The sequence below is a fragment of the Oreochromis niloticus genome, linkage group LG13, assembly GCF_001858045.2.
Source record: "Oreochromis niloticus isolate F11D_XX linkage group LG13, O_niloticus_UMD_NMBU, whole genome shotgun sequence".
Taxonomy (NCBI): Eukaryota; Metazoa; Chordata; class Actinopteri; order Cichliformes; family Cichlidae; genus Oreochromis; species Oreochromis niloticus.
The window spans coordinates 144,301-171,010 of record NC_031978.2 but is presented as its reverse complement, the minus strand read 5'-3'; the positions used below and the strand labels follow the sequence as shown (position 1 = coordinate 171,010).

Here is a 26,710-nt window from a genome sequence, read left to right as displayed (position 1 = left end):
GCTGCCAGGTGAGCTCTTACCTGTAGTAGTAAACCACGGTGACGCAGATCAGCGTGCAACAGCAGACCGTCATGGAGATCAGGAAGGCCAGCCAGTGGGGGCTTCGCTCTGTGCGCGCGCACACACACGAACACACACACACACACACACACACACACACATATTAGTCACCTGTGCGGCTTCACGAGCTCACCTGCTTCACACCTGCAACTGTGTTCCACGTTACCGGTGGGGGCCAGCGGGGGCAGCGTGGGCTGCAGGTCTCTGTTGCACAAGTCTGTGTTGCAGCACTCGATGGTCCTCCTGGTCTGAGCGTTGGGGGAGTCCTGCCGAGCAAACGGAGCCAATCACAACAGCAGGTCAGCTTTTAAAGTGGGAGGAGACACAGAGGCGAGAAAACTGACAGACACGCCCACACAGACCGCCGCTCACCTTGCACTGGAAGTGAGAGCCTTCATACTTCATGCAGCCGGAGGTGAGCTGCACCTCTCCGTGCTCGTCCTGCTCGATGATGGCGAAGCACTGACCATTCGTCCTGAGGACAGACATCATCATCATCATCATCGAGTAACGAGGACTTTAGCCCTGCAGCAGTGACAGACTCTACTGAGACTCTACTGCGCTGCTTCTACTCACTGGCAGGTGTTGTTGATGGCGTCGTCGGGGCAGTGACCCGAGCAGTAGCAGCTGAGGGATCGAGGGAGGTCCTCGGGTGCGATGGTGGGACCGTCGCCAGGGCGCCGGGCCTCGGGTTTCACCCCCGTCCCCTGCAGGACGTGGTCCGGGTTCTGACCTGCAGCTGGACACGAAACAAACAGAAGTTAAAACATTTTTCACTCTTTGGTGACGGCTTAAAGCCTGAGAGCAGCTCGGAGTGACTCCTGCAGGAGGTGAAACCTTCTCCTCTATCAGCTGACGACAGGAGGAGCAGGACAACTCCGTATACAGACCACAGCAAACAAGACGGCGGGTCAGAGATCGCTGAGCAGAAAATAAAGTTTATTTGACTGAAAACATTGAGTGTGTTTGGTTTTTATGGGCGCGAGCGGCGGCTCGCCTTCAGAGAGCGTTTCAAAGGCAAAGACGGGGACGATGGTCCTTATCAGCCGTCTGCTCTTTATCTCAGTTCTCCTCTAATCCCCGCGCCTCCCTCTGCTCTCAAACCACCACTCTCCTTCACGATATTCCTCCTCCTCCTGTATTTGTCTTTCAGATCACTTTCAAACACCTCTGCCTCGTCACCTTCCTTCCTTCCTCAGAGCAAAGACACTGAGGCGTGTGGACGTGCACGCCATCATGCCTGGACATGAACTACCTGCTGGTAGCTCACCTCCAGTCCCGCCCTCCCCCTGCCCCTCCCCCAACAGTCGCTGTGACCGAATCACAGCTTTCATGTGCTGATCGTTTCTGTTTCCCTCCGAGAGCAGCACAAAAGTTCATCCTGATCAAAATCACCTCAAAGAAACTGATCATGTGATCATGTGATGGGGTAAAACAAACATCTGGATACAGAACAGCTGGATTGTCTCTCTCAGCTCTTCAGTCATCGTCTGATGTTTCCTGTTTTAATTCTGTTAAGTTGTGAAAGCGTGCCTCTGCGACGCCTCGCGCCTGTGAAACGCAGCACATGTCATCACCTGCTTCCTGTTTGTTTTCCTTGGGGAAAGCCTCTCTCGCTCTCAGATGTTTGGACGTTCCTGCTCCTGTAATGCTCGCCGTCGAGGCGGCCTAATGTCGCCGTTTCTGTTTGGACCACACCGGTTGCTCCAACCGTGCTCCGCCCTCGAGCCGCACTGCCACTTTAAGAGCACGCAGGGGGAGTCAGATTACCCAGCGTCCTCTCTGCCAGACCTCAGTCTCCACTCCGGCGGCCGGCACAATTATTAAGCACACATGTGGACAGAGGCAGAGCAGAGGCTCCACCCGTCACTGCCTTTCACCCAATCAGAGCCCCGAGGGGGCGGTCCGTGACGGCCTTCAGGTCTAGACAATGACGACATCACTGCTCGCCGATTTATTTTTTTTTGAGCAGACAAAAAAAAAAAAAAGAAGACTTTAAATGATGGAGACGGTTGTTTGAAACCTGAGATGAAGCTGCAGTACGCACCAATCTGCTTATTGATTTCTCCTGTCAGATGATTTTCAGCTCTTTTTGATTTAAAATATTATTTTTAACCTTCTGGGTCGTAAAGCTCAGCTTTATAATTCACACACTGAAACTGTCTGCAGTCTGTAATCAGGCACAAACACACACGTCTTTAATTACTGCCTGTGCTGAGTCACAGTTACCTGCCCACCACACACCTGAGCTCCCACATTATGTCCTAATCCAGCTCTGTCCGCCGTCACGCTAACATTAGCTCTGACAGGACGATAAAAGCATGTGACATCACTGCATCAACTCCAACAAACACGAACTATGTCAAACTTATTACACGTCTATAATAAACAGCTTTAAGGTTTGATTGATTTTAATCTCACACTTGTTTTAAACATCAGCTGTGACAGTTTTAATATTCAGCAGAAACACGCGACTCCTCATTTATGCTTTAACTCCATGTTTTATTTATAATATTTGTCCTTATTCCCACTGTGGACTCGTCATAAAACATGGTCTCCTGTGTCCCAGCACCACGTTAATGCATCTCCCTCCTGTGAGCATCACTGTGACCTGAGCGCTGTCTGAAGGTGGAGGCCTCCATCTTTCCTTCACACTCAGTTGTTAGAGTTTGTCTCCTGTGAGGAAAATATTCCCGTGAAACCATAGAAACGGGAATATAATCCTTTGATCTAAACCATGTGGATCCTCTCACTCGGCTCCTCCTTTGTTTGTCTCAACTTTTACAACGCGAGCCCGCCGAGCACCGCCTCCCTTCCTTCCTCCTCCTCACCAACGTCCTGCCGGGGATGTTTACGCGGCCGGCCCGGTGTTGCCGAGGTGACAGAGAGCAGCTGAAAAGCTTCCCAGCCAGGTAATTAACAACCTCGTTATAAGCCTAGAACAGGCAGCGCCGTGGAGAGGACGTGAGGAGTCTGAGGACGAGTTAACACGGAAACACGGACGCAGCAGGAAGAGCGGGAGGAGCTGCTCCAAACAGCCGAGGGTCATTAGGAATGTCAGAGGATAACAGGAGGAGGGTGCGGCGTCATGCTGCGGGAGGTTTATGGATTGGCTGTGATGTCACCACAGTTCTCTACCAAGTCAACCAGCACTGAGAGGGCGGGGCCTCGCCTGACTGACAGCGCTGACGGAGGAGAGGAAGTCAAAACTAGAAGCAAGCAAAGTCTCTCCGCAGCAGCAGCTCCGCCCGTCAGTCTGAAACCGACCGTCACGCCTTCCAACGACACAGCAGCTCGCAGTGCACACGGCCCGGGGTAGCAGCTGGTTTAGACTCTGCAGCTCGCCGTCTCATCAGGAAATCTGCTGGCCAATGAAAGACAACCATGGACTTGACCCGCCCGTCCACAGGCTCATCTTTGGTTTCTTCAAAATCCTCGGGATAAAGATGGCTGACTGACGACTCTGACCCTTATCATAATTCAAAGGTCAGATGAACGGATGACTGAGCCACAGCCTCACCGGGGGAGGGGGGGGCTGCTTTACAGAGAAGCCCCGCCCCCAACATTCACCCTGCAGTGATTCTGCCCTCCAAAATAAAATACGAAGCGTGCCGCCGCTGCGGCAGAGTCCGCAGAGAGGAAACAAACACAGCTTCAAAGTGTGAATAAGTATCCGGAGGGATTGACGGATATTTCCGGAGAACAATGGCTGTTTGGAGAGTTTAGCGCCGCCAACAGCTCGTACAGGAAACGGTTAATGTGCAGAGAGGAAGTGAGAGCGGCAACAATCAGTTCAACAGCTTCCTGCAGGGAGGGGAGGGGCTCAGAGCGCCGCTCCAGCCATCGCTGTGAAGAAAATAGATTCGCTTTCTCCTCAGAACAACGGATCAAATATTAATATGAACGTATTTTCACATCCAGTGTCTTTAAAGTCACAGGTGTGTATGAGCAGCTAACTCAGGTATGATGATGTCACAGCGAATCGTCACTGACACAGGAGGACAGGAGCTCGGGACACCTGAGCATCTATGACACATCGTTTCACTGCCCAGCGTCTCTCAGCTCACCTGTCGCAGGTGTACAAGATACTTATTGAAAGGTCCTGACTGAGCAGTAAAAACTCGTCATTGAACAAACGCACACACAGTGTTAAAGGTGGACGCCGTCTCCATTTGAACATGAAGCACTTTTCACCTGACCACCAGGGGGCACTAACGGTGGCTTTCTGATCCCAGGAAGTCGCCGATCTGTCCCAACCTCGACTCTTTCCTGATGGTTTATGGGCTCAGACTGAAGACGGCGTTTTTGGTAAATTTGGGTCAGACAGGAAGTTAAAGACACTCAGACGGAGGCTCGTCAGCCAATGAGCAGCTCTCTGAGTCAGAGCAGTGACGTTAACAAGTCAGCTCCACCTCGCTGTCACTTTGTAAATGTCACCGACACAAATGGCTTCCTGACGGAGTGAAGGCGGAGTCAGCAGGCGAGAAGGTGGATGGAAAAACAGTTTAATAAGACAGCGGAGAGTTGCTCCCTTCCTCAGATTACAGCCGGCTCTTATCAGCAGACTCTGGGTGTTTGGAGGTCAGAGAATGGCGAGGGAGGAGGCGACCTCTCTCACGTCCTCTAACTCAGATCCACACCAAGCTGGAACGCCTCCTCCACCCTGAGACTCTGTCAGGAGGAGACTGATTCTGTGGCCCGTCAAACTGACGCTCAAGAATCACGTCAGTGATTTCTTTAATATTGAGCCAGAGTTACAGAACAAAGGAATCAAACATAAGGCCCATGGGCCACAACCGGCCTTCCAAAGGGTCCAATCTGGGCCACAGGAAGGAAAATGTGGAAATGTCAAAGAAGCCAGCCATAAAGTCTGAACTTTTACTGCATTTTCATCGGTTTTACAGCCTTTTTATTAACGTCTGTCTGTTTCTTTTTTTTCACTATTTACAGTAAAGTTGCTTTCATACAGCGATCGATATTTTCTGTACGTTTTCTTACTTCCTCAGCCCAAAGCAGCGTGCCAACGGGACATCTCAGGGACTACATGTGTATTCATCAGCTGTCAGGTTGAAGCAGTTTAAATGCATGTTTGTGATTATAATACATTTAAATAAAAGGATCCAACCAGCAGCTTCAGTGAAGTTCGTCTCCACCCACAAACATCGAGCAGACGTTGGCTGCCATCGATCTGGAAAAGTCTCCCCTGTGAATAAACCACAGATGCCGAGTTCGATGTGCAGGAAGAAGCTGCTGGGAATATTTTATCGGAAGCAGGAGGAGCGCCGTCACATTTCTGTCCTTATCGGCCGGCCGACACTTAAAAACTGCTTAAACAAAAAGCTGCTGTGTGCACAGGGAGGGGGGCGCCGATTACAGAGGATCCCCACGGCGACTCTGTATGCTAACGTGGCCTGAAGTAGCGCTTATCTGCCGAGGACAAACTGAAGGGTTAATGAGTAACCGAGCAGCTCGTGGGTCAGAGAGGACACGTCTGAGCCGAGCGACACATTGACCGGGAACATCGCAATCCCCCCAAAAACACGAGAAATTATTAAAAAAGAAAGAAAGAAAGAAAAAGATGGAGCTCAGGTGGAGTCCATGTGACCGTGAGACAGGAAGCTGTCACCAAACCGCAGCCTGATGAGGTCAATGGCAACAAAACTCGAGCCAGGAAGAGCCCAAGCTCAGTGATTTGCAGCAGCTAAACTTTCAGAATAAAAGTACAGGTTTGTCCACTAATAACTGGATCATGTAGCTGACATATGAAGCCTTAAACATGTGGCCTTTCACTTCCTGTTTCTAAGTCTGACCCTGTGAGAAACGCGCTGCCTGCCGCTGGTTCAGATCATGTCACCATCATCTTGTTTCTGTGACACTGAAAAACAAACACTGGCACAGCTGCTCACTCCAACCAGCTTTTAAACATCTTACCGTCAGTTCCGAGGGACAGCAGCAGAGCGACGGCCGTCACCGCCACGCAGACCGGTAGACCTGGCATCCTGCAGCAGGCCCGGACAGACCCGAGCGGGTCCCACACCGTCAACGAGAGCTTCTGATGAGCCGGTCTGGGCCTGGAGGAGATAGTGTTATTGTTCCACGGCAGGAGTCTGAGGAGCAGGGAGGAGCTCCAGATAGAGGCAAGGAGAGGGTGGAGGTAATGGGATGAAGGGCAATATCACAAAAACAGGTCCTCCTGGGTCTCACAGGCTCTGTGGGTCCAAAACTCTGAAGAAGAAAGAGAGAGAGAGGAGATTCAGTAAGACTTAAACATCAGCTGATCGGGAAAGCCTCGGATGCATCCATCCCAGCTGTCACAGGGCGAGAGAGCACTACAGACAACCCCGCTCACCTACAGCCTGACCTGCATGTTACTGGACTCAGGAGCCCAGACAGAGAGGCCGGCTGGTGGATTCAAACCCACGACCTTCATGCTGTGAACCATCGCACCGCCCTCTCTTTATTATTATAATTAGTTTCACTATTCAGCTGTCTGGTGTTCAAACACTGTAGCTGCTGACGATTGTCAGAGGAAACATTTCTGCGCTCTTCCAGCTTCAGAGCTTTCCTCTCTGCTCTCCTACAGCAGCTTTGCACGAGTCTCTGGTGAAAATAATCCTCCTTTATCTGATCCTGGGCCTCGACGCAGCCCCTCAGTTGATCCTGTGTGAAGCAATCGGCTTCAGCAGCGTTCTGTTTCTGTAGCATTGTAGTTATGAACTTTAATAACACTTCCTGTGTCATCACAGTGACCTCACACACACATCAACAGTTTGGGCCAAAACATTAGAATCACCTGCTCACATGAGAGCGACGATGAGACTGAGAGCATGCTACTCAGCGTGCCGTGACCTAGTGACCCCAGCGCTGGCCTCCAGGGCCCGACTAACTACCCGACCATTTGTCCGGGGATGTTCTGCAATTACCGACGCTCGGGCCTGCGCAGCTCTAATAATGTAATGTCGCAATTAGTGGGCGCAGAGAGAGGGCCGGAGGGGTGTGCGAGGGAATTAGCGGCAATGCGTTGCCGGTGTCTGTCACTTCTTATTTGCCCTCGGGCCTCAAAGGGGTCCGACCTGTGACCCACTTTTCACACATCTCCAGAGAGAACAAAGACGCACACACGGGACGGCGCCCAGGGCGGGTCGAGCGTACATGACAAACACGGCTCTAAATCTGAGGACAGGCATCGCTGAAGGGTTTATTAATATTTACTAAACATATTAATGCAAGAAAGCACATTTAGACACATTCTACTGTTGTTTAAAGACCAACAGCACTTCAGCGTCATCATGTATGGAAGGCTAAAGCTGCCAATGTGACTCACGACCCATTTAAATGAATAATGCTTAACTTGGTTATCAGTGAAATATTGATTTTGGTGGTTTTGGCTCCTCACGCTCCCACAGCCCAAGTCAACCCCACGACACAGTCTGAATAAGAAGTACACCCATTTTCAAAATAACTGCAATAAAGTCATAAATAAATCTTTAAAACTGAAAACAAGCTGAATAAATCTAATAAACCTCTGTGTTGGTGGGACACAGGAGGAGCGCTGTGATTGGTTAATCTGTTAGTAGGCTCTCAAAATACTTTGATGTTTTATGCTGAGAGGGTAATAACGGAGGAAAACTATGTGCTAATTCCACTTTAACCTCCTAGGACCTGGCGTCCACATATGTGGACATCACATTTTGGGTTATTTAGACCAAAACACTAAATTTTGCTCTACATGGGCCTGATATCCACTTATGAGGACATTATGCTGCTACTGTATGGGCTCAAAATGTGGTCATAAATATTTTGTACTTGTAAATCAGGATTTGTGTGTGTGTAAAAAAGATTTGTGTGTGGACTTGGCCAAAAAAAAACCCCCTGCAAGTCACAAGTACAAATTTTGACCCTATTTTTCTTCCTGTCATCTGATTGGCCAATGTCATGTCAATCACAAATGTAACAATCCAATCAGAGAACAGATGGGTTTGGCTGTCGGAGGGGCGCTTTTTTGAACTGCAGGTCCTTGAAGGGAATAAATGCCCTTTTACATGCCAGCCCAGCGTTTTCCTTCATCACCACGAAGGAAAACAGTCTGTGGTCGTCTGAGTTTGGTGATTTTTGTGTCACAGGTCTACGTGCTTTATACAGGGACTTCCACAGCCTTTTCAACAGCGCTGCGGACCGCGGGGGGGGGCAGTGTTTTGGAAATGACAGTCTTCATTACAAAGCTTTCTTCGTTATGAATTAGCATACATGTTTTTATTGAACATTTGAAGAACTAGCAAAAACAACAAACTGTTGTAGAGGACATAAAGTCAGAGATAGAAACGACAAGGAGCAGGTGCATCTAGTACAGGTAGAGCTGCTGCAAAAACCCACAGAGCCCAGCAGCCAGCGCAACAAATTCTGGATCCTTGGCTTTTAGTTAGCAGTTAGCATTAGCAGCACATCCTGCGTCCAATGTGAAAGGACCTTTATGCTGCGCACTGTGACTCACAGCAATGGTCCCGGGTCAGCCCTGACTTTGTGTTAAACTAATCCTAAAGTAATAATGGTATTTCTAACCACTGACATACCACAACTTTATCCTTTCAACAGCTGCTGAAAGTTAGCGGACCTAGCTGCTATTGGATATTTATATAGTGATCCTCCAGCTTCAAACTGTATTACCCTTCAAAGACCTGCAGTTCAAAAAAGCGCCCCTCCGACAGCCAAACCCATCTGTTCTCTGATTGGATTGTTACATTTGTGATTGACATGACATTGGCCAATCAGATGACAGGAAGAAAAATAGGGTCAAAATTTGTACTTGTGACTTGCAGGGGTTTTTATGGCTAAGTCCACACACAAATCTTTTTTTTTTACACACACAAATCCTGATTTACAAGTACAAAATATTTATGACCACATAAATATCTAAAGTTTAAACGAATATCCTCATATGTGGCTCTCATTTTTCTTAGAAACAAAAATCAGGTAAAAAATAAATAAATAAATTCTGGTAATTCTTTGTTTTTACATTCATCAGGTCCCAATCAGCCCAACTACCAAAGAGGAATTAAAAATGAATGCCATGAAAGAGGTCAGGTCTTAGGAGGTTAACAGCAATTACAAAGTTTAGGAGCTAGCAGGAAGTTAGCGAGCTAGTTTCCATCTAAAGCTGATCCACGATGTTCTGGACACGAACAAAAACAAAACTGGACGGCGTGTTAGGGAGACGACATGTTTTTAGCCCTCCAGTCCCGTCCTGCCCAAACATTCACACTCAAGGTTTACTAAAGGGGTGTGTGTGTGTGTGTGTGTGTGTGTGTGTGTGTGTGTGTGTGTGTGTGTGTGTGTCTCTCAGTCGATAACACAGAGTGAAAGATTCTTCACCTCTTCGTCACAACAAAACCTCCAGTTTGTTTGCGGCTCTTTGCTCCATTTAAAGATTGGCAAGGATGACGGCGTGCTGCGATAACGCTGTCAGACGGGGTGGGGCAAGTTAAGGCAGGCTCGGGACGGACCGTCTGCTGCGAGCCCCCGGCACAGGAAGCACGCCTCCCCCGCCTCCCCCCTCTGGTAATCGCCTGACACGTCCACTTCCCTTTGAAAACACCCACGGCTGTTATCACAACTGAAACGCACAAAAACACACAAAGTCGCCGTGGAGACCGAGACGCCAGAGAGACAAGCGACTGAATCTGTCACCTCGCAGGAAGAGCCTCAGACAGAGTTCACAAACGCTGAGGGTGAACTTTCACTCCTCCTCCTCCTCATCATCATCGTGTTCGGGCTCGTCTCCGACTCCTCGCTCTGCTGCAGTCAACAACAAACGCCTTTCTTCGGCGTGGCGCTCATACCAGCAGATATCAAACTACCAACCCACTGCAGGCCGAGATAATCGGCTCAGACTCGGGCTGCGGCGGCCTCCTCATCCTCCGCAGCTGTTTACAGTAAACAGGCTGAACTTACAGCACAAAAACCTCCAGCAGCCACCGCCGCCTACAAACAGGCGCGCTGCGTCTGTCCACTCAGGTAACCAAGCCACACTAGGACGTCCTCACAGCACTCCCACGACTCTGAGCATGAATATTCATCAATGCTAACACGAGAAGAAACAGTAACAACCATCTGTGAAAAGAGCAGCTGAGCTCCAAGCACCAATCAGCACAGAGGTCTTAATCACATGACAGGAAGTGTGCGCAGGTGAAATCAGTGTTTAAGAAGAACCGCTTCATGTAGAGCAGAGAAAAACAAAAAAACAAAAAACAAAAGTCAGCACCTCACCTGAAATTCTGCATTTGAGCCTTCAGGGCTTCAAATCCCTGCGTCACCTGTGTACCTGCACAGGTGCTCTCTGACGTTCACAGATGCTTTTTGTGAATCACACGTTTGTTTTACCTATTATTACAATTAAAACAAACTCATCAGCGAGTGCTGGTACATGTAAACTGAGCAGGTACTACTTCTGTGTACTTCTATTCTCTGTGACCTGCGACCCTGGAGGGGCCCTCCAACCCTACTTTGGGAACCAGCTGCCAGATTAAATCTCTTTCTTTACACAAGTAATGAAACACTGTGGATGTGTTCAAAAGAAGAGAACCATTCAAATCTGAAGCAGAGAATAACTGAATGAAAGGACGGGGTGAGATAAGAGCCCAGACCTTCGTGTGGGCTCGTCATCTTATGACTCATCAGCTGTTATTCATCAGCTTTGAAAGGCCAGAAAACAAAGTTAAAGGTGATGTCTGCAGATTTATTCACTCTGGATTTCCCCAGACCCACACCAAATTCCCTCCCCACTCACCCAAAAAAACCCTGTAAAACAGCAATCAGAAGGATCCAAAAACACTTCTTCCATAAATGAAGGTGCTGCCTGCAGTGGGATTCAAATCCACACCCTAACCCCTCCCTCCCTCGTCTCCTCAGCTAACGGAGGTTAATGTAGCGTAGCTGCTCTGGCGAGCTGGACGTCACGCCGGCGTCCTGGAGAAGGAACATTCACCGTGACGAGGGAATGAAAGAAGGTATTGTTGGCGGTCCCACCTGTACAGAATAAACTGCCCTTATAGGGAACCACTGAGGCATAGCTGACCCCCCCCCCCAGGGGAAAGAATTTGAGGTCACGCCGTTCCGGGGATGCTGGGAAATTTGGTGGGATGAAACCCAAGCAGCGGGTTAAGACTTGTGGAGAAACAGAGTCCTTTAAAAGGCCTTTATGGACCAGGGCTGCTTCAGGTATAACAACTTTTCATTCGGCCATAAAACTATGGAGTAAAATGATATCTGTGCACAATGGCTGGAGGCTCAGGATACACACAGTTTTACTCTGATTACTTTTATTATTGCTGGCTTAGCTTCCTGTCTGACAGCTTGTTCTGGATGCTCTCATGCACAACTTCAGCCACCAACAGTTACAGAGCTCAAGCTGGAATCACAAAACCTGTGAGTCGTCTTGGTGCTCTAAAAAAAAAAAAAAAAAAAAAAGATCTCACAGGCATCCTTGTGGATCCAAAGAGGGATTTTCAGCTTTGATCTGTACATTTGAGTTTGGTCTGTCCCAGTGCAACCAGTAAGCAGGTAAACCTTTTTTATTTTTTAAGTATTTGATGGCAGCTTTCAGCACTTCCCCCACTTCCTGTTACAGGAAAAACAAAAGCTGAGCATGTGTTGCTCAGTCATGTGGCCTAAATGTTTCAGTCACAGTTTTAATGCTACCAGCTCGCTGAGGAGAGAAACTCCCCGAGAGCTCCACTCCGACCTTCCAGCTCCTCCAAGAGCTGTTAAAACGCTGTAAAACAACACTGGACGCTGGCATGGAGAGAGATGTGGGGTGGAGGCATTAATAATCCATCCCCAATACTGCCCCCTTCTCAATGAACTGCAGGGTGAGGGGCCAGACATCAATAATCAAGCTTTAATGTGCCTCCACTTCCTGTGCTGGAGGAGCGGCAGCGACAGACTAAATAAACACTGCTGAGAGCTGATTGGAGGAGCCAGCAGCTCCTGCGCTCGATAAATAAATGCAGTAATGAGAGAGATGGGCATCAGGGACGGTGGTGCAGGAGAATATTAGTGGGGACTGGGGTGGAGGATGGAGGTGCTTTTTCCTTCTGCTGAGTCCCATCAAAATCAAATCAGAACCTGGACAGGCTGAAAGAATATTCTTCTAACCTCTCCGTCTGAGCTCCACTTCATCAAACTTTCCAGTCGGCCTGAACGAGCTGATAGAATCTGAGACGTCGTGAAAATCAGGATGAAAAATAAAGTGGATTTAATTTCACACGTTAGCTCAACGTTTCAAGAATCTGCTGAAGGAAAAAGACGCTAAACTATTCAAGTTACTCACTTCCTGTTTAAAAAATGAAAATAAACCATCTGAATAAGGACAGTGGACTCTAATGTGTTAAATAATTACAATTATTATTTATTTCTTGGCCGACACCAACTCAGGCTGTTTGTCATGAGCTTTGAGGCCCCTCGTTCTTTCTTTTTAGCCCAAGTTTGTATCGAAGCACGGCTGTGACAGCGAGAGCATCAAAGCTGCCTGTTCTCAGTTATGAGGCTTCCTGAGCCGATTTAAGGAGGTCTGTCCGTTAGCTGCAGCAGTGCTTTAAAGTACATTAACGTCCTCCTCGAGTGACGGACACCAGGAAACCACCCACACCTGTCTGTCCCACAGACCCAACTCAAAAGTGGCCTTCCTCAATTCAAACCTCTCCTCACACAGACCACAGGGGTTTCTGTATCAGGCCCTAAACATGCTTAACATGGGAGTCTATGGGGACTGCCTGACTGCTGGAGCCTCCGGTGGACACTAGAGGAACTGCAGTTTGAGCCGCTCTGGCGTTTGGTTTGAGGCTAAGGCCGTTCTTATGCTCGCTGGGTTGCGAGTGTCTCGGGTGTCAAAACCTCGTCGGAGTACGGGAGCCCAGATGGGCCAAACTGACCAGCTACCCTAACCCTTTATCCCATCTCTCCTTTCCTGCATCTTTCCCTCTCGTTCTTTCCTCCTCGTCTTACTCCCTCTTCTTCTCCTAGCACGCTCCATTTACTGCCTTGCCTTCTCCCCCTCCTCTCTCCCCTCCTTCCAGCTTTACATCAGGTTTCTCATTTCTCACCTCATCTCTCTCTGCCTCCATCTTGGCCCCGTTCCCCGGCCCCTCCTTGCAGGCGGGCCTCTGGGTGCTGCAGCAACCTCCCGTTGGTGTCGGCGCCCTGCCTGACATGCCTTTCAGGGCCTGGGAGACTGCAGGCCAGACTTTCTGGCTCCACTGCCATTGTTTGCCTGGCTGCTCTGTGCCTCTTCCCCGGCGATGGATTAGCATAAGAATACCCAGAATACCCCGAGCGACGGTGAGTGGTGCTGCGGGCCTCTTCCTCCCTGCATCTTCTCCTCCTAATCCTATTCTTCTCCATCCTCATCCTCCATCTAATCCCAGAATTTAACTGAAACGCGCCTTTTCTTCTTCTTCCGTTGGGTTTATTAGCACTTTATTAACAGGATGAACTTTAAGCCGCCATCAGGTGACCCTACATGCAGATGTAACATGACGTCAAGGCCAAGAGCAAGTCAATCAGACGTCCTCCAGACTCTCATTAAGTAAGATTTATCGTCAGAGGGCCGCCAGCACAGACGCTGATTGCCGGAGCTTTTATTCTGAAAGCATCACTCAATTTGTCGATGACATCACGAACAGCTTTGTCTGATTTTAGTGTCCGAGTCTGACCCGTTGGAGCGCTCGCAGAAGAAAACGATGCTTTTAGTTTAAACTGAGTGATTTGGGGGAATTGAACCACAGATCCTGGCAGTGCTTGAGTCTTGCTTCACTGGCAAACGCCCTCACCGTGTGTGTGTGTGTGTGTGTGTGTGTGTGTGTGTGTGTGCGCGAGCGGGCAGCAGCAAGGCTTAATTTCATTAGAGGCCGACAGAGGATCTGCAGAGCAGCTGCAGCACCAAACCGGAGGAGGAGCATTTACTTCAAGTCTTCATTATCATGTTACTGCAGCACAGATTACCCACAATCCACAGGGGCAGTGCAGGTTTACGGGATCATTTTTTCCATCAGTACAATCAGTTTATTGATTACGATCAAAGCTGGAGAGAGGGGCTAACCCGGGTCCCAATTATACAATAATACAGCAGATCCGCTTGGTTCAGGATCCCTAAGTGTTTTTAATCACACTAATCGCCATAGAAACAAGTCCATCCATCACTGCCACAGTGCTGTGTGCCGCGGCTGAGTCATAAAACACACACACTCTGATCATAAAAACAACATTATGATCCTGAATCGCACGCCTGAGGGGAGAGGACGCTCAGGCAGCCCTCCCAGTTAAACCAGTTAGCGCCGCCAAAGTGGCTTCATGGGAGGTACTAAACATGCCGACCCCAGCCATCACGAGGTACCCCCCAACATCCAAATTCACCCCCCCATCCTCCCCGAGGTCACAAATCCAATCAGAGGCACAGCAGACAAACGCACAGCAGCACTAAAAATAAAACCTCTCCGAGACAACGGCTAATCTCACACACACACACACACACACACACACACACACACACACACAGGGACGGACACACACGCACACTTGCGCACACACACACGGGGACATACGGACACACACGCGCACGGACACACGGACACACACGCGCACGGACACACGGACACACACGCGCACGGACGGACGGACGGACGGACACAGACACACACACACACACACGCATGCACACGGACACGCACACACACACCCTACTGAAAGATTTCAGATTTCAAATCAGATGTATGATGAAATCATATATTTAATATTTCAGTCTGAAGGTAAATAAAGCCCATCAAAGTAAACTGCATTAGTATCTGCAGCTCTCCTTCTTAGTAATGTCCAACTTTCTGAGCCCCGCCCCCATCTGTCCACAAAAGCCCCGCCCATAAACCCCATCCAAAGCTCAATTCATATGAGCTTTATTTATAGCACCAAATCAGTCAGCGTCAGGTGCGTCGTACTGTAAGGTAAAGACCTGCAACCACACAGAGGAAACCCAACACTCTTGGCAACAGTGGGAAGGAAAAACTCCCTTTTAACTGTCTCATGTGATGCACCCTGCAGGGGCACGTGGAGCCAAGTCTGTCCGCCCAATCAGAGCCTCGCTTTATCGCTTTTATAGCCAGCAAATGAAAATAATCTGTTTCTGATCAAGAGAAGGATTTCTGTTTGTGGCCACAGTCAGCTGATCTCTGCTGCATTTCGATTAACAGCCTCCTCCTTCACCTCCCCCTCAGACTCGCTTTTCACTCCCCCCTCCCCCATTCCTCCTCCAAATGTTGCTGGAATGTGGGGAGCAGGTAATGGAAAAAAAACCCCCACCCTGCAGCTCTCCAGGCCAGGAAACCAGCGTCCTGCCGGCATTTCACCACGCAGCAGAGGAGAGGTCCAGAATTTTAGCACATATTTGAAACACACAGAAAAACCTGTGAAAAACATAAAGAATCACAAAGGAGAACACGACAAACATGAGGACGTCATGTTTTTAACCAGTTCAGCTCATATTTAAACACTTCTGTCATCGCTGAATGTAAACAGGGTTAAATGTGACTGCTGAATTATACAACCTCAGCTTCCACACTTTCCTTCTTTAAACAGAACGTTCATCACGTCCTGCCACAGTTATCACAGATCTTTGGCCCGTCCATCCACCCTGGGCTCTTCTCTACACTCCTCTGGACCTGCTGCTGGAGCTGCTATAGTGAAGCCATGTTACAAACACAAACACTCCCATTCTCTGGACTTCCTGTTCCAGTGGGGTCACGCTCAAGCTCATCCAGAGAGAACGAGGCTCTATGGAGCTTCTGGAGATGTTCACCATGTTAGACAGAAGCAGGCGGGCTCTGTTCACTGACGACCGTCTGTTTCTGTTCGGTGGGATTAACATCAGTTCAGACTGGCTGCACAGCTCTGCACCAAAGTGCACTGAGAGATGTGCAGCTTGTTTCTGATGGAGCTAAAACTGGTCTCATCCCAGTATGAAGGAGGGGAAACTACAGAGACCGGAGCGCCAACAACTTTCCCCACACACATTACAACTAAAATATGACGGTAACATTGTGTGTGTGTGTGTGTGTGTGTGTGTGTGTGTGTGTGTGTGTGTGTGTGTGTGTGTGTGTGTGTGTGTGTGTATGTGGGTGTGTGTGTGTGTGTGTGGGTGGTCTGGTCAGACTGGACTGTGCAGAGAGGCTGGATGGTTTCATTCACCGTGTCACGCTGAAAATGCAGCCAGGCCACAAACGACACGATACAGGTGGTCCTGTGTGTGTCCGTGTGTGTCCGTGTGTGTCCGTGTGTGTGTCCGTGTGTCGAAACTGCAAATATGGATATAAAAATAAATAAAGATCCAAAACAAGTGTGTTTTTTTTAGAGTGTTTGTAAAGAGCCATGTGACACTGTTAATGATGCCCTGCACTCATCAGTGTACGACTCAATGACAGATCAGTGTTCACACTAACCAGCACTGGCCTGGTTCAAGCACACTGGTCCATCATCATATAGCAGGGTGTATTTACTGGTCAGGATCCAATCACGATCGAGCGATTAGGCCTGAGGTACAAAACGTCACTGAGATGTAGTTTAGAAATCACTGATCGTGGAGTTTCAGCTGAAGCTCAAATCTTCTTTCCATGGACGCCTGGACATTAAAATTTAACAGCTGGGACATCTCCCTCATGGCTTCACTGGAGTTAATGATGGTTAATCAGCCTACCAGGTCAGTGCTCATCGTCAGCAGGTCCACTGAGGTGGCTGTACAGTACTGACATCAATCATTAGTTTAATTAACAAGTTCAAGGCTTTGTTCTGTCGACTCATGAGAGCAGGAACGATGTGAGGCCTTAAATTATTTCAAACAGGTGAAATATACACATTTTTTTGATCTGTTGCGTTTCGTTACTGCTGCTGCTGCTTTCATCTCTCTGCGTTTCCTCGTGTTTATCTCAGATCCGTCCACGAGCTGTGATGAAGTCAGTTTTTCCTGAGCAGTCGTCGCCACTTGTGATTTTCCTCAAAGTACGTGACCGCGTGCTGAAATGAGGCCGACTGCTGCCTTTGTTTCAGCGCGCGGTGACTCAGGCGTCTGAGTTTGAGCTCGCTGACAGACCTTCAAACAGAGCCGGCCAGTCTGCAGCACCAAATCGCTCCCATATGTCCCCGAGGAGCTCTGCCCCCCACCCTCCTCCAAGCTTCATTCACACGCCGCGGCTCACAGGGCAAACCTGACAGGGTTCAACTGCAGTCAGGATTCCAGCTTTAGCCGAGTGACAAAGAACATGTCAACAATCTCCAAAAATAGCAAACGAATGTTAGACGGAGCCGATTATGTGAGCGTCTGATAAAGTGTTCTCTCAGGCTGACTGCTAATGGCCGTCATGTCAGAGATAAGTACACTGATAATGAAACACTAACAACGAGCTGGCTTTGTTGTTTTTCAGAAACATCAATGAATAACCAAAGAATCAGACCGTCTGCAGCTCTTACACTGCGTTGCATGAAAGTTAACCCTGAAGTAGAGCTGGGCGATATAAGAGTTTTTCATATCACGATATGTTTTTTTCATTTCAGGCGATAACGATATATATCACGATATAAGCCAAATAACTATATTTGTAAGATTTAAATGTGCCGTTGCTCACAAGTAAAATGTGAAATAATCAGCAGCTTGTTTTAATTAAAATATTTATTTCCCATAATAAGTTCAACAGGGTAGATGTACTTAAGGAACATGAGACTTCAGTTTCAGATAAATAAAGGCAAATATTGCAAACTACACAAAAGGCAGCCGCTAAAGCGTTTAAGTTTCAAAATAGAACAAACAAAACAGACTAAATTGTCAATTCCACTTAGAAAGAAAATATTAATTCTAAAAATAAATCTTAGGTCGTTTTACAGAAGAACAGACAAAATTGACTAACTTTTGTCAATATCAAATAAACTGAGAACTAAAAGGAAATTCTCAATCTCTCCTTGTTGTATAGCTTAGCTTTTCAAACAGTTTTAACAGTTACTTTAGTCTGACAAAAGCCGAATGACGAATCAGCGCTTTCAGTCAGAGACTGAGCATGCACCGCTTTATTGTATTTCCAGACTTGCTTTCGGCACAATTTACAGTGCGCGCTACTCTGTTTTTTGTCAGACTTGAAATAGCCGAAATACCTTCACACTACGGAACTTCTGTGGCCCTTCCGTTTGACAAGCTCTCCGGCATTGGAACCATCATCTGTTTTTTCTTCGGTAACCTTCGCTCACGCTCTCGGTTGATTTTTCTCTAGTCGGCAAACTCATTTCCTTCATTACCCGGGCTGCACGGCTGCAAAAACAAATACACATGTGCACCTTGGCGCTTGTGCTGTACGTAACAAGTCACGTGACGTGACGCTGCGGCTGTGATTGGTTCGGCTCTGCACTACTTAATTTGGATTGGCTGTTTTTTTTTTGGTTTTTTTTAAGAGGACAAGAGAGATGAGGTCTGTCGCAATAGTTTAATTTTTCTATCGAGAAAAAGTTATTTCACAATACATATCGTTATCGTTTTATCGCCCAGCTCTACCCTGAAGGCAACACGAGCGAAACACAGAGATTACAAATCAAACAGGAGCTTCAAGTTTTTTCACTTTTAACAAAAGAGGAAAAGAAATGAAAACATCTTCATGGTGAACACCGACCGGCAGTCCTCACAGCACGTTACCTGCATTACTGTCAACCCAATTATGATTAAAGAGCCCAAAGAGCAGCGAGGCCACCTTCATCATCATCTTCACAGTAACTCAGTCCCCTGCTGAGACCTGAGAAGTACTTTGATATTAGTTAGAGCCCTAATTTGGTGTGACATTACATAACGCGTCTCTCCAACTCCTGTAGCCCCGCCCCCACACGTACCATCAGAGAAAACAGTTTTTTCCATTTTAACGTGTTATTGTAATCCATTCAAACACCCAGTGACACCAGCACGAACTGACCGAGACCAGCCGGACGTAACGCCAGCAAAGCGGTGCGAGCATGCATGCATCCCCGTCCACTCTGATTAGGCTGTACAAAGGTGTGCGTCACGATTCAGCCCAAAAATATCGTGACAGAAGCACCGAGCTGACAGGATCCTCCTTTCCAACCTGACTGTCAACGTTTTTGACCTTTAAAAGCTCAACAGCACAGAGAGACGATCAAACCGGAGACGCAAAGAAGAACTCTTCCCTTAAACCCCCCCCCACACACACACACAAACACCCACCCTCTCTCTCTCTCTGATGGAGATGCAGCCATCGGCTTGCTGTAATCAGTGCTCTTCCTGCTCTGCTGTTGTTAATCAAACCACATGACAGCTCCAATGACCCAATCAGAGCCTGCAATTAAAAGCCAGGAAGCCTCCTGATTGGCCAGTGTTTCCTTAAACAATCCTAGGGTCAAAGGTTAATCTCCTCGAAGCACAAGACAGGACCAGGCAATCACAGAGTAATCACCGCAGCCGTCCACAAAATATAAAGTTTGTTTATATTTTCTGCAGATGTGACACATCAGTGCAGTGTGTGTGTGTGTGTGTGTGTGTGTGTGTGTGTGTGTGTGTGTGTGTGTGTGTGTGTGTGTGTGTGTGTGTACCTGACTGTTGAATCCATGGTGGAATAATGTGCCTCTCAGTACACGGCTCCATGGGAAGCGTAGTGTAGAAGTCAGATCAAACCAACATCACTGCGGCAGCAGAGAGAGAGGAAAACAACGACGTGGTTATAACTCAGTGATGATCATACCTGCAGCACGTGTACCTGATTAACATCATCAATCATCATTAGGGCGGCAGCGTTTTCTGCCTGGCTGAAAACCCAAGCAGAGGTCAGGAAAGCAGGGGTTAAAATCTGTCCGGATCATCGTCCTCACTGACTGATGAAAGTTTTCTCAGGAGCCCTCGAGGACCAAACGGCACCTTCCAAGACTGTGCACCCTCTGAAGGATCACCTTAAAAAAAAAAAAAAAAAATCCTCCTTAAGCTCTCCGAGCATGAACGCGGCTCATCATTAGCTCAGTGTTGATGTCAGATAAGTGGAACAGCGTGGCTGACAGACGGGGAGCCTCCTCCTCGGGCACAGAAGCCTTTTTATCTGAGTGCAGAGGCCTCCTCAAAGGAGGCTTTATGCAGCCGAGGAGGGCCATGTCCACAGAGCAAGTTAATATTCACACCCAGAGAGCCGAGAGGAGGAGAGTCCAACACCGAGGACCGACAGGAAGCTGCTCACACCACAGCCAGTCTGACAAAATAAGAGTCAGGTCCAAGTCCAGAAACCAGAAATAACAATTGTTGTAGAAGTAACAACAACAACAACAACAACAACCACTTCTTGCCTTTTTTCCTCGGCTGGAGTTGAGTTAAACAGCGAGTGAGTCTGAGCTCTAATGGAGCTTAAAATCCAGTAAAATCACACACACACACACACACACACACACACACACACATATAAAATATATGTAAAAAAATTACAAATTAAAAAAATTAAAAATTATCACATTTAAACTGTAAAAGCAAATTACTAATCACACAAAAATCTGATCAAACTGCTGTAAAGATCAAAGGTCAGGACCCTAAGTGAGCAGCCCCTCCTCCTCACACTACACCTACGTGCAGCTGCCAAAACCAACACTCGGCTAGAAATAGTCCTCAAGATGGCAGCTCTGTGTGTGTGTGTGTGTGTGTGTGTGTGTGTGTGTGTGTGTGTGTGTGTGTGTGTGAGGCAGAAAACCCCGTCAGCGGTGAGTTTCATTGGGTGAGTTATTATAGAACAGAAGAGGAGAAAATAGATGTCCGAGGACGAGAGCAGTCACGAGCTCGCCTGACAGGAGAAAACACACACACACACACACACACACACACACACACGGACGGACACACACAGACACACACACACGGGGTTACAAGGGAAAAGTGAAGGGAAGCTAACAGCTGACAGCAGGTAAGACAACACGAGCGGCTGCACGGGCCGAGGTTGAGCTTCAGTAACAGACAAAGCAAGAAGGCAGGACGTGCAGCATATCGAATCACGTTCACCCTGCTTGAATACTTGAATGATAAGAGAACGTGCCTGATTCCAAGAACAGACTTTTATTAACTGTTCAGGAATATACTGAGCTTTAAATTGGGCGCTTTCCATCCTGATCTCATTTTTGGAGAGCGCTGCAGGGCTGATAGAGACAAGAACGAATGTAAAAAGTTTTATTTTTGCACCTTCAGTCAACAAGCTCGATGGAGACGAGGGAGAGGTGAGTAAAAGTTTCTGAGGGCGAACTTGTGGAGTCTCTGCTCCGGGCCCAGATCGCAGTCACAAACACCCCTAACCAGCTCCCCTCAAAACAAAACTGTCATATCCCATACGAGTTCACTTCCTGTTGACACAGACCTGTTTAACATCCACAAATGTCTGAGTTGAAAAACAGCGTAACATTCAAATAATAGGGATGATGATTTTTGCTTAGATCAGCAGGGTTAGCATCCACAGTCACACGGAACAAAAGGTCCTCAGAGAGAATCGATCTAAAATCTAATTCTGTTTTATTCACTGATTAGCATTAAAAGTGCACACAGTGGAGCCCGTGACATCAGAAAAGCCGTGAGGGAAACGACACGCTTGCTGGAACGGTTTATCATGACTGCGTGAAACTTACAAACCGCTTCCACTCCTCTGATAACCGAACTCGAGCTGAAATCAATCATTTCGACCAGCTGAGCTGAGCTGAAGGTCTCAACGACTCCGAGCCAGAATGTCCTCGTGGTGATGTTTGTGTTAAGTGAGATCATCTGTTCTGATCCTCTTCAGTCAGAAGGGCAGTTAAATAAACGCCTCACACAGCCAGTTTGATCCTGGCGTGGACATCAGTCACATGTCAAAGCATTCCTCAGCTGCATTTCTGCTCAGCCTTTCAAAATACAACTCCAAACTTTATTTAAAAACAAACAGAGATCCTAAGGCAGTAAGACAAATGTGGCAGTGTTTACAGGTCTGTGGAGACGCAACAGCGTGGATGTTTATCAGGGCTCGCAAAATTGCTAGCCCGACGTCCCGGGGCTAGCGATTTTTCCAGTCGGGCTACCAAAATCTATCTCTGCCCTGCCCGTCGGGCTATCATAGGAAGGACAAATATAAGTCAATGCTTTTGCATTCTTTCGGACATGTAGCTGGGTAATTATGTCATTGGCATCGGTGAGCCACTGTCACTATGTGACATATTGAAATCGCGTTTGAATTTGCGCTTGTTTTTTGCTTTCACTTTGCAATCGCGTGAACTGTGTATAGAGAGCGACAGTAGTGATTGGTGAGTGACGATAATTTGCGCACCAATTCCTCTGACATCGTCTTATCAATCGTTAGCTTACTATGCGAACATGACAAGTGAACTCTCCCGCAGCAACATGTGAGAGGTTGCTCGCGCAGAGAATCACTCAGCGTTACGTAGAGCTGGGCGATATAAGAGTTTTTCATATCACGATATGTTTTTTCCATTTCAGGCGATAACGATATATATCACGATATAAGCCAAATAACTATATTTGTAAGATTTAAATGTGCCGTTGCTCACAAGTAAAATGTGAAATAATTAGCAGCTTGTTTTAATTAAAATATTTATTTCCCATAATAAGTTCAACAGGGTAGATGTACTTAAGGAACATGAGACTTCAGTTTCAGATAAATAAAGGCAAATATTGCAAACTACACAAAAGGCAGCCGCTAAAGTGTTTAAGTTTCAAAATAGAAAAAACAAAACAGACTAAATTGTCAATTCCACTTAGAAACAAAATATTAATTCTAAAAATAAATCTTAGTTTGTTTTACAGAAGAACAGACAAAATTGACTAACTTTTGTCAATATCAAATAAACTGAGAACTAAAAGGAAATTCTCAATCTCTCCTTGTTGTATAGCTTAGCTTTTCAAACAGTTTTAACAGTTACTTTAGTCTGACAAAAGCCGAATGACGAATCAGCGCTTTCAGTCAGAGATTGAGCATGCACTGCTTTATTGTATTTCCAGACTTGCTTTCGGCACAATTTACAGTGCGCGCTACTCTGTTTTTTGTCAGACTTGAAATAGCCGAAATACCTTCACACTACGGAACTTCTGTGGCCCTTCCGTTCGACAAGCTCTCCGGCATTGGAACCATCATCGGTTTTTTCTTCGGTAACCTTCGCTCACGCTCTCGGTTGATTTTTCTCTAGTCGGCAAACTCATTTCCTTCATTACCCGGGCTGCACGGCTGCAAAAACAAATACACATGTGCGGCTTGGCGCTTGTGCTGCACGTAACAAGTCACGTGACGTGACGCTGCGGCTGTGATTGGTTCGGCTCTGCACTACTTAATTTGGATTGGCTGTTTTTTTTTTGGTTTTTTTTAAGAGGACAAGAGAGATGAGGCCTATCGCAATAGTTTAATTTTTCTATCGAGACAAAGTTATTCCGCAATACATATCGTTATCGTTTTATCGCCCAGCTCTAGCGTTATGCAAGTACGTGTGTAAAAGCAGCAGGATATATATTTTAGTTCTGCTGAGCCAAATAAGACAGGTCAGGGTGAAGAAGTGACAGCCAAAGAAAAGCCGACCACAAAACAGAAAAGTTATGACAAATCAGACTATGAGGCAAAAAGAAAGCTCAGCTTTATGGTTTCATGGACAAAAGAATTTCTGTGGCTGCAATATGACAAGCTAAATAACCAAGGGTGCACATAAGTGGTCCGCAGGTGCGCATTCGCTGTCAAAATAATTAACGCGCACAAGATAAGAAGTTGCAACGTGCGTTTGCGTACATAAGATTTTCTGGAGGAGGACAGACATTTGTTTATAACTCTTAAAGATGTCGAAGAAGCTCCTTTAAGCAGTTACTTTGGTGTTCCTCCACCTCCAAAGAAATGTCAGAAGGAGTCCGAACCACAAAAGAAGCGCGTATTCTTGGAAAAGCGGTTGTAGGAGGTGAGCTGGCTTCAAACAAATGATGAACGCACAGAGATGTGGTGCAGAATGTGCGCATCCTTTATTTTGACAGTGAATGCGCACATGCGGACCACTTATGTGCACCCGTGTAAATAACAATGTTCTGCCGGGTGTGTTGCTGGTTTCCCTCGATTTCTGAGTCGACAAGCACCTTTGTTACTGGGACCAGTAATTTTAAGAAAGGCCCCCATTAGAACCCATGAGAAATGCAAGAAATGCATTATTGCTCAGTCTGCAAATAACATACTAAAAATCAACCTGAAAAATCTGTTTAGAACAGCGTACTGTGTTGCAAAGGGTGAACCACCATTGGCAAAATGTAGCAGTCTTTGCAAACTTCAAAAAGCAAATGGCCTCGATCTTGGTTCCACTTGCCTCTTACCTGTGACTTCTGATTCACACAGTTCTGACAAGTTCATAGAAATTTCTGTTCAATTAGATCCAAGTATTTGAGTTGATGATTGTAATTTTTATACAATGTTGTAATTTGTGTTTCAACAATTTTATAATTAATGTTTTGTTTCCGTTACAATATTATACATTAAATTTAATATTGTAATGGAAACAAGAACATAAAAAAAAATTGCTCCCTTTTTTATTCGGGCTACTTAAATTTATTTTGGGCTACCAAAAACTGAAGAGTGCCTGCCCGAAGGGCTACCAGAGATTTTGAAATTTTGCGAGCCCTGTTTATGGTCATAAGGTGGAGGCTGTTTCCTTTAAAAAGTGAATGAGAAGCAGCCCGCCATCCATCCAGTCAAGTGACAGTGAGCTCTGGGTGAGTGCTCATGATGCCCATGATGATTTACCGTCACGGCGAGCTGTTTACACCAACCAGCTATTTAAAGGAAGCCCGACAGCCAGAGAGAGGGAGGGAGGCAGAAACAGGAAGCTGCTCAGTTCATGCTCACTACATGTTTACACTCCCCTCAGCTCACATACATGTTATTACCACACACACACACACACACACACACACACACACACACCACTGAGCAAGACCGCAACCTGGTCTCACAGAGGATGCTGTAACCCTTCATCAAAGCAGCTGATCAATGAGCCTATAAATGCTCCATCACACACACACACACACACACACACACACACACACACACACTTTTACAGCTCTCAGAATTATTCTTAGAATATAAACATAGACTCAGATGGGTAGCTGAAATTCATTCATGAAAAGGTCATTTTGGACATTTAACTAAATTCAAACAGGTAAGTTACTAAAAAAAGAAGAACCTGCTTGCACAGCCTGTCAGTGAGTATCACAGCAGCCACGCTATTGGTCAGATAAGGACAATAAAAACAGATCTGGACGTCGAGTCCACCTGTCAGTCAAAGAGGCCACGCCCTTCTAAAAGCCTTTAGCTGGAGTTGTAGTTCTGATAGTGTACCTGGATTTTATGACTGCATTATGCGCACACCTCTCACAGCTTGGCCCTTATGAAGTCATTTCTCCTGTCCAAAACAAACTGAACGAGACAGTTCACAGTATTGTGATCACCTGACGGGTGGATGTACTAGCAGTTTAAAAACCTGCCTTATGGCCCACCTGAAGACTCATTTTTAATAATCAGCCCCCGCTGCCAGCTCTGCTTTTAACTGGGCTTAGAGTGGTCCGAGGCAGCTGATGTTTACACGCAAATTCCACCGTTTGAGTGACGTGCGAGATGAAGGTGTGAAACCACAGTCTGACAGGAAAGCAGTGAAACCAGTCGTCCTTGTGTGAAAGCAGACGGGCAAAGTGCCCGAGCTGTGCCGGCACATAAACACATGGCAGGACCAGAGGGGAGACGAGCTTAGAAGGAGGTCTGTCTGCAGCGGGGAGAGAAAACAAAGTCCAGCATTTAAACGCCGCCGAAGCCTCGCTGCACCGCTGTGCGTCTGCTTTGCCTAAGGCCACGCCGCGTCTAGCTGATTCCCAAACAAACCGCCAGCGCTGCCGGCCACCAAACTCGCCGTTTTACATCACCACCGCCCGGACACAAACATCAGAGGACCAACTCTGAACGAGGAGCTACAGCTCGACAGTCAGCCGTGCGTGTGGAATACTACCAATGCAAACGCTGCGTGTTTACGAGGGGCGGTCAATCAGAAGAAAGCTGCCTTAAAAGGGGGAGGAGCTAAGAGCATCAATGACGTTTTAACCTGACCCAGCCCTCCTGATCTCTATTCTGCACTTTGATGATGTGACTCGTCTTCCTGTCAGGTGCTCTTAGTGATGCTCGGGCAGATTACAATTAAAATGTGGAAACTGCTTCAACTGTCTCACCTGCAGCGATGACAGGTGTACCTCAGCTATTCACCTACATTTTCCACAGTGTTGGAGTCTTTAGCGTGCGCCGCAGGGCTGGACGGCGCTGCCAGTAATAGGAAGCGAAGCGTTCGGATGTCGCGCGTCTCATCAAAGATCCCAGCTTTCACAAAACCAACAGAAGAAGACGAGCGCGGGGATGAGACGCCAATGCATCAAAGCAAACGGCAGCCAGAGCTAATTGAAATTAAAGAGCAGAAACCAGGAGGGAGCGGCGCTGTGTTCACAGACCCCCGGGCGACCTCGGGCACAAACCGACTGAGACAGAAAAGGACCATAAACACTCGGCTGTAACGGCTCAGTCCTCACAAACAGTTTGCATAGTTCAGCTTCAGATTTATT

The 26,710-nt window shown here is 47.2% G+C and overlaps 1 protein-coding gene across 4 annotated transcripts in view; it reads right to left on the bottom strand.

Annotated features, from left to right (window-relative positions):
* The window catches only part of LOC100691573 (bone morphogenetic protein receptor type-1A), a 49,675-nt gene that overhangs the window by 4,846 nt on the left and 18,119 nt on the right, over nt 1–26,710 (bottom strand). The window contains exons 2-8 of one of the 4 annotated variants that reach the window (XM_019355629.2): nt 19,951–20,028; nt 19,675–19,764; nt 5,992–6,285; nt 637–799; nt 433–535; nt 227–326; nt 21–108 (exon numbers count right to left, since the gene is read on the bottom strand). In XM_019355629.2, the coding sequence (XP_019211174.1) occupies nt 21–108; nt 227–326; nt 433–535; nt 637–799; nt 5,992–6,058 (521 nt within the window). In that variant the 5' untranslated portion in view covers nt 6,059–6,285; nt 19,675–19,764; nt 19,951–20,028. The remainder of the gene's footprint in view (nt 1–20; nt 109–226; nt 327–432; nt 536–636; nt 800–5,991; nt 6,286–19,674; nt 19,765–19,950; nt 20,029–26,710) is intronic. The other 3 variants (XM_019355628.2, XM_019355627.2, XM_019355630.2) reach the window with 3 other exon arrangements.